This window comes from Volvox carteri (assembly GCF_000143455.1).
Source record: "Volvox carteri f. nagariensis unplaced genomic scaffold VOLCAscaffold_20, whole genome shotgun sequence".
Classification (NCBI taxonomy): domain Eukaryota; kingdom Viridiplantae; phylum Chlorophyta; class Chlorophyceae; order Chlamydomonadales; family Volvocaceae; genus Volvox; species Volvox carteri.
In genome coordinates this window covers 170711-178412 of record NW_003307563.1, presented here as the reverse complement: position 1 = coordinate 178412, position 7702 = coordinate 170711, and the positions used below count along the sequence as shown (strand labels likewise).

The 7702-nt window shown below is 46.3% G+C and overlaps 1 protein-coding gene across 1 annotated transcript in view; it reads left to right on the top strand.

Moving 5' to 3' along the window:
• Window positions 1-2748: 2748 nt before the first annotated feature.
• VOLCADRAFT_91175 (uncharacterized protein) overlaps window positions 2749-7702 on the top strand; it is a gene marked incomplete at both ends in the record, with an annotated part of 12766 nt that continues 7812 nt past the window's right edge. Inside the window, 5 exons of the mRNA XM_002950776.1 lie at window positions 2749-2797; window positions 3648-3891; window positions 5469-5530; window positions 6923-7053; window positions 7345-7427. Coding sequence (XP_002950822.1) covers window positions 2749-2797; window positions 3648-3891; window positions 5469-5530; window positions 6923-7053; window positions 7345-7427 — 569 coding nt within the window. The remainder of the gene's footprint in view (window positions 2798-3647; window positions 3892-5468; window positions 5531-6922; window positions 7054-7344; window positions 7428-7702) is intronic.

The following is a 7702-nucleotide window of genomic DNA, read 5'->3' as shown; positions in this document are numbered from 1 at the left end:
AGAGGAGAGGAGAGGAGAGGAGAGGAGAGGAGAGGAGAGGAGAGGAGAGGAGAGGAGAGGAGAGGAGAGGAGAGGAGAGGAGAGGGGAGGGGAGGGAAGGGGAGGGGAGGGGAGGGAGCCTGTTCCGAAAGTAGTGTTATCGGTCATTCTTGGTGGCGCCTCTCGCGCGGCTCTTACTTTATCGATTCGGAATATTTTCGCATCAGTGATGTGTTAACACAGGCTGACTATTCGTCACAGCTGGCGTGGAACGGCTCAAGCCACCAACCCGCCGCTGCGCTATTTTTTACGGCAGAGTCACAGTCGGTACTCGTCTTTTATGAATATGTGCCGCAAATGGTGTAACAGTCCATGAACCAATTGCTAAGCCTTTACGTTATACTCATCACAACAACGTGTCGAATACAACTGCATGTTGCCCAGCCTGGCAGAAGTGTATAGGCTTCTGACTCAGAAAACGCAGCACGTCTAGCGTGTCCGCTAGGGGACCCAGCAGCCGACGACTTGGAATAACAGGCATTTCTTGTTAGATTGTCGTGCCCTTGTTTCAGCGCGACACACCAATTACATCCTTGATGTGCCTGTCATTTCATGCATTTCTCTTGACATGCAAGTGAGCAATCATCTCGGCCGTAACCTCGGCTGTAACAATCACACACACCTCGGCCGCGGAAAATTATTAACACCAGTATTGTCCACGACTTCTGATCAAGCACCCTATATTCCTCTCAGCCATTCCTTTTTGCATAAGTACGTCCAATCCTTCAAGTCGCATTATAAACATGTACGGCATTGAAATGCATCTAACTACCTTCCATCAATGCACCACACTAATTACACCACACCCATTACAGACTTTGGTAATTTCTGGGCAAGCCCTACCTTACGCGTAGCGTGTGTCGTTTATTAGAAGGACCGACCGTATATTATATACCTCTCGCGGTGTATACATACGTACGACTTAAACGGGAACACCAATAAAAGGTGTTGTTTTATTCAATGAAACACCTTTAGCGCATGCATTCTTAGTTGCCATGCCTGCCTCGCTCCGTACATGTGCGGTGTGTTTATTGAGGTGCCATCACCTGATGGTTTAATTTGAAGGCCGCGTATAAATCGTAAAAAAGATTTGGTTGTCTATCACTATGCCATGGCAAAGCATTGCATATACATGGTGAAAAGAAGCGGACGGTGTCGATGCAATCGCGGCGATAATCGCTTCGCTTCGAGCGAGCTATATGACCGACAGCAGACAATTCACAGCGAGCGAAAAACACATGCGAACGAATTCTTATAATTATTATCATATAACAATTGCAGTCACTGTCTTTGCACTTCAGGATTAGCGACCGCTGTGTATGCAAGGAAGGTAAGGGTGTAAAAAGCTAGCTAGCGGTAGCAGGTATTACGTTCTTAACCGTATACCGTATACTTATACTGTGTGTGGTTGTTACAGTGGGCTCCAGACTCCCGAAGAGTAGAGCCATCGGGCCAGCTGGCCGTGCACTGCAGTAGAGACTAATTACAAATTTATACTTATACTATATGTACTTGATGAAAGAGCGGCTGTGTACTTTAATTTCCGCGACGCCTAGCTATCGCAGCAGACCACATGTATGCGCATATGCTTGCATCCCATCTAGTAGTAGAATGCGTGCCATCATCTGTTTCAATTTACCCTACGCTGGCGTCTGTCAGCCACGCACACCAGCGAGGCTGCTGCTGAAACTGCCTGAAACAGGCCGAAAGTGGCCTTACGATGTGCGTGGCTGCAATTTCATGTAGCATACACCGTCGTTATGCGCTTTTTTATGCGACTGGCTGTGATAGACCGTTTCTGCGGTGGAAACAATGTTTTTAGGGCCGGCGATGGATTCTATTATTCGCTTCCATTTAGGCGTTTACATGCCGTAGTGACCAAATCGCATCTCTAACAGGCATAATTTATAGTTTCATTTCCGATGCGTACACAGTAAAGTCACTCAAAAAGCCATTCGCTTCTTCACACCATTAGTCCTGCCGAACCCTTCATAGCACTGTTCGGCGACATACAGAGGAAGCATGTTAGCCCATGGACGCCAAAATTTTGGATTAAGAACTGAAACATATAAATTCCTATTTGTGGATAAAAGTCGGCGTTAGTGCTAAACTGAAATCTTCCTCATTGAATAATAAGTGTCAGCGGTTTGAAGCCATAGATTGCAATAAGAAGAAACTATTGCCGCTTAAACGCTTTGGTAATGCACTTATCAAGTCTGTTCCCACGTGCAAAGGTGCGCCGTTGCGATTGAGTGTCACGGCATCGCCGTATCCTGCACGGGCGAAGATCCTTTTGTGTATTTAGCCTCTTTGCTACCTCCGTTTAGTACATAGCTGAAATTTTATTGATTGTATGACTTATCGTGCACGAATCCTGCCTGTAGCTGACTCGATCCCTGCCTAGTGTCGAGTGCGTGAAGGGCAGCGATTGACCTAGCAACAATAGGCGTTGCTGGGAAAATCAAGCCACAATAGTAAATCATGACGTTAGGGTGTAATCACAGATAATTTGGCAAAGGCTTTGGGGATAGCTGAGGTTACTCTACGCCATAATCGTGTTTGTGGAAGAAAATCATAACGCACAGATACGCAGTCTTCATGCGGAATGCCGTGGCGAGCTAATTGTGTTTCTTGACGACGACGCATATGCTCTTGAAGCTGACACTGCCTGCCTCTAAAGAGTTAAGCTATCCACTTCTGCCGAGGATCATGAGTACACGCCTTCTTTTGCTCATTGCCCTCGCCTCTACCTGGTCAGGTAAGCATCCTCTGCTGTTTGTCAGCGTCTGCCGTGTAGAATTGGGTATCGCACACGCACAAGCATAATTCACAATGTAAACATGTTTTTGGTCATTCCCGGAGCGGGAAAGGAAGGGAAGTCAAAGGAAGGGAAGGTGCAAGTCGAAAACGATTGTTGCTGCTGTGGCTGGAACCATTCCTACGCATTAATGTTTCAATTTGCTCATGCTTCCTGCGTATTCCATTATATTTCTGCCGAGACCATGTACATTATTGCGGTAGCCAGGAATACAACCATCTTGCACACGGATGAAGCGCGAGCCGACGCATGGCTTCATGACTTGATTCTTTCTGATCACGATAGATTATAGCGTTTGTGCCTTGTAGATTTATATTGGCCACCAGTTGTTCCCTTATCGATTTCTGCAGCGGCACGCTGTTAGGTCCATCATTTACGCCAGCGTCGGTTGCACCTTGGGCCCTCTGGCATATTTATGTTACGGATTTATATGTCTCGTGTTAAATTTATGTCTCGACTTGAGTTGTTGCACGTAGCGTCCAATTCCTGGTCCGTCCGATGTTCGCCAACAGACGCGAATAGGAATTTCGTAGGGCTATCATCTCGCGCAATCCGACCTCCTCACCGAGCAACGCTCTCCATTTCATAATCCTGAGTATCCCACACACAAACACATACACACATGTACCTGGCCTTTTATGTACAAAAACGCACACTGCGCCACGGTGAAGAGTTGTTTGTGTATGTGCAGTTGTTACAATGGGCTTCAGGCTCACGAAGAGTAGACGCCCCCTCCCCCCTCTGTGCGTGTCCCTCCCCCCGCCCGGGGCGGTGCTGCTTACACTCGCAGGTTCCAAGACAGTGTACGGCAGTAGCTCCGCTGCTGCTGATACTCGCGTTGCTAATGGACAAGCTGCCGCCGCCGCCAGGACTGTCGCCGATGGCAGCAGCGGTAGTGGTTTTCATCATGAGGGCCTTATAGGTAGCAGCAGCAGCAGCAGACGGAGCAGCGGAAGTGCAGACTTTTCATTTGAGGGCCCCAGGGGGTGGCGGTCGGGACAGTTCGGCGATGCGAGGTCGCTGGCGGAAGCGAGGTAAATACTCATGTACCGTATAATGTCGTACGCTTTGTTGAGGCGTACCTAGTTCTTTAATGAACTCGCCGTACATGGCCATATCCTGAGGCCCTTTGTTGAACCCTGTGTATGTTTTTTCTTTTGATGCATAGCGCCCCTCATGATTGTTTTTCGCGGGAACCACTGCTGTACTATCCTGCCGTACCGTACAAATTCTGTACGGGTAGGTTTTCCTTGTCTGTTCCGTGCCCTTTTGAATTCACGGTTGAGCTAAAAATCGCACTTGCCTTGCTTGCCGTACTCGTTTCAGTGTCCCTGGCACATGGTCCCCCCCTGATCTTCAAGACAATCATGGCTATTGTACAAGAATCCGCCGCGGTTACCCGTACAAGCTCGCGCTAAGTAACCCAGTTGGAAAGGTAAGTTACGGGGTCAATGTAAGTTGACCTCGGATAGCTATAGGTGTTGGCATCTCAAGCAATCGGACATTCCGGTGGGAGGTACGGTGTTTTCGATGCTATGTACGACAAACAAAAGCAAGGGTGGGGGGTTACTTCGATGATGGGGTTGCGTATCTTAACTAGGAAGGACAACCTGGACAATACTGGCTGAGCATAATAATGGGCGCCTGCTGCTACAGCTGTTTCTGTGCTATCCTATTATGCGATAGTTTTACAGGGTGTTTCCACTTGGCCGCACACTAACTTTTGAACATTATCTTTAATGTGGACTTAGTGTGCGGCTAGTGGACAGGTGTTTCCACTAAGCGCCCCGGAACCATACGACAGGTTCATATTCTTGTTTTTGTTGTTGGTTAGGCCCGTCTTCTTCGGGCCTTCCTGTGTATCATTATCTGTAACAGAAAATGGCATTACCTATGGAGCAACAACTTATAAGGCGCAAACCATTGTATTAGTAAGATTGGGTGTAATTTAATGCGCAAATCATTACAGTTTGGTCGGCTGATTGCTGGAACGTGGGCAATTCGACCGGTCCTGCTGTGAATTCCACTGGTTAGCGGGCTATTTGCGGCTGTGGATAAAGGAAAATACAAAAGTCAACGTAGGGCCTTGAGAAAGGAAAATGGCTGACTATGAATTTTCCCGCTCGGAAGTTAATGTCCAGTTTGAAAGTTATCAGCAGGTCTGAGGCCCTGATAACTAGTGTGCCACTAATGCGGACTTAGTGTCCCAGGCGTTTCCACTGGGCCCTTCGGCTTTTCGCGTACGGAGCCCCTTTACGCGATTTTTTTAAAGAACTTTTACTTTCTATTAATGTATTTAACTAGTTTCTTATCGCCTGCATGATTTGCTGAGCCAGGTGTGAGATTTTTTGAACTTAATGTTAGTGTGCGGCCAAGTGGAAACACCCTGTAACTGTAATCGGAGTAGACCTTGTTGCCTTGTTCGACTATAGGGAGCAACCTGTTTTCATTTTCCCGCGTCCATCGGCCGTTGGCCATTGGCGGTTAGTAACCGTGCAGCTGCACTTATCATCACAGGTTTATATGTTTGTCCTTCTGTTCGGTTGGTTGATTCGGTTGGTTGTTTGATGCGCGTAACGCCAACAATCGGATGCCGATTTCCCGCGCGCAGGTGTCCGTTGACGGCAGTCAACGCGAATATTGTTTCGAGTTTGAATCTGGGAACGACTGTCCGTCAGTGAACTTGACGGAAGGACAGCAGCCGTGTTGTGAAGCTTTCCTAAGAGAGCTTCACAAGATTTATCTGGATATAGGTGAGGCGTGATAATAATGATGACGACGACGATAATAATCATAACTATTATATTATCTATCAGTAAGTAAATAATTGCGTTCCCCCCTAAGATGTTTTTCAGGTTAGAGGTTTTTAGATTAAATGTTAGAAACAAATATATTTTTGACTTGATTTATATATAAATTCAAATTATATTTAACCTAAGGGAATTGGCAGGAAAAGTTTGTCGGCAAATCGAAGACTCCCGAGTGGTGTAAAAACCTGGCGCAGATTAAATAAAAATAAGGTAATTTGAAAGCTATGAGCTCAGGATAGCTACGTAAAAGTTAGAGAACGCAGGGGTTTCTTTAAATTTTAGGGTTCATTGAAGCAGTCATTTAGGTAATACATCACAATTTCTGTAATATTTAATCTAAGTATGATTCATTACAGACAAAGGAGTATTTCTGGTTTCGAGAGCGGGTCCATTTCTGACATCATTCACTGCCGGTGGGGGTTCCCCGCAGGGGAGCTTTCGTGTGGGATGGCAGGCGAATGGTCCTCTATTCCTACACGGGGTCGGCTTCGGGAACTCCATTTCTGTTATCGGGGTGTTCGCTACGACCTGAAGTGCCCGAAGCGTTTGCCGATGTCTGATTTGTTAAGTTTAAGCATTTGACTATAGTTATACAATGATTTAGGCAATACTTAGGCTAATATTGTAGACTCCTCAAGGAGTGAAGGACCATAGCATAATCCCACAGACATGCTCACATGCACACCTGCCTCCCTTAACGGGGAACGACTTGGTCATGGACGGGTTTTCGAGTCATGAATTTGGTCATGTATGTGGTCATGGATCCGGCCATGATTTGCCACTGAGTCATAGACCCGGTCATGGCATGCATAAGCCTAGTGCAGGGTATGACCGGTGGGGGTCATAGAATGTCTGCGATTTCATGATGTCAATATATCAAAAAGCGGATCCCATTTTGACCCCAGCCACTGGCAGTCATGGCTGCGCTTTATGGCTCCAGGGGGTCATAAAGTCGGTCATATACCTGCACATAATAGATATTTTTAAATATCTATGGCATGCGGAACATGATCAGGTCATGTTGCGCATGGTATTCCATGATGTTGCAATGCAGGCCATGACCACCCTGGCCCATGTTTTGCACACATCCCATAGGTCGTACACTGTGGGCACCCTGGCCCATGTTCTGTGTGGGCTTATATGTCATGACCAACAACCCTTCACATTGGAGAAATCTCTGCTAAGCTCCAATCTTTATTACGGACCTGCTCTTACCTTTACCCATATTTCCTCTACTACGCCTCATTCGTTCCAGATCCGAAATGCAAGGGCAGTTACGTCAGTAGTACCATCAACGGCAAGTCTACTAACAAATTTAAGTTGGAAGTAGAGAAAGCTAATAACATGGCGCTTAAGGGTACGGACTTCAACATGAACGCCAGTCAGGTGCGTATGATATCGAAATGACTACTGTAAGGTGTACCTATAAAATAGGATTTGTCATGCTTTGGTTTATGTGTTCCTACCGTATTATATATTTATTGCGCACATAATCTTGTCATAGTCTTGTCTTACAGCAGCATACAGTCTTTGTCATAATCCTGTCATAGTCTTGTCTTACAGCAGCATATGCATATATATATACATATACATAACGGACTGGATTACGGATGTAATACATGATGGTTCAGAATAATATGTGTATACACACGCCCGATTTGGCTCTTCCGCTCGCAGATCATGCAGATGACGTGGTGCATCACTCTTCGTGCCCCCTGCTCTACCCTGGAGCAATTATGTGGCAACCGGCCGTCTTGCAGGTACGTGGCATGTGGTTTGTGTACGAATAATTGTACGGATATTAATGTATAAAGTTTTGTATGGACGGAGCCGTATCAATGAATTTTATTGTACATTGTGGCTATGGTTGCGTCAAAGTAGCAATAATAAGGGGGGAAACCTGCGGACCATTCTATAAGCAAGGTCCTTTCCGGCACAGGTTTACCTTCCATTAATTATTTATTTTTGAAGCTTATAAATAAGCCATCCAAAGTCAGCTCCAGGGAGATTTCGCACATATGGAGTCTCGTAGTGC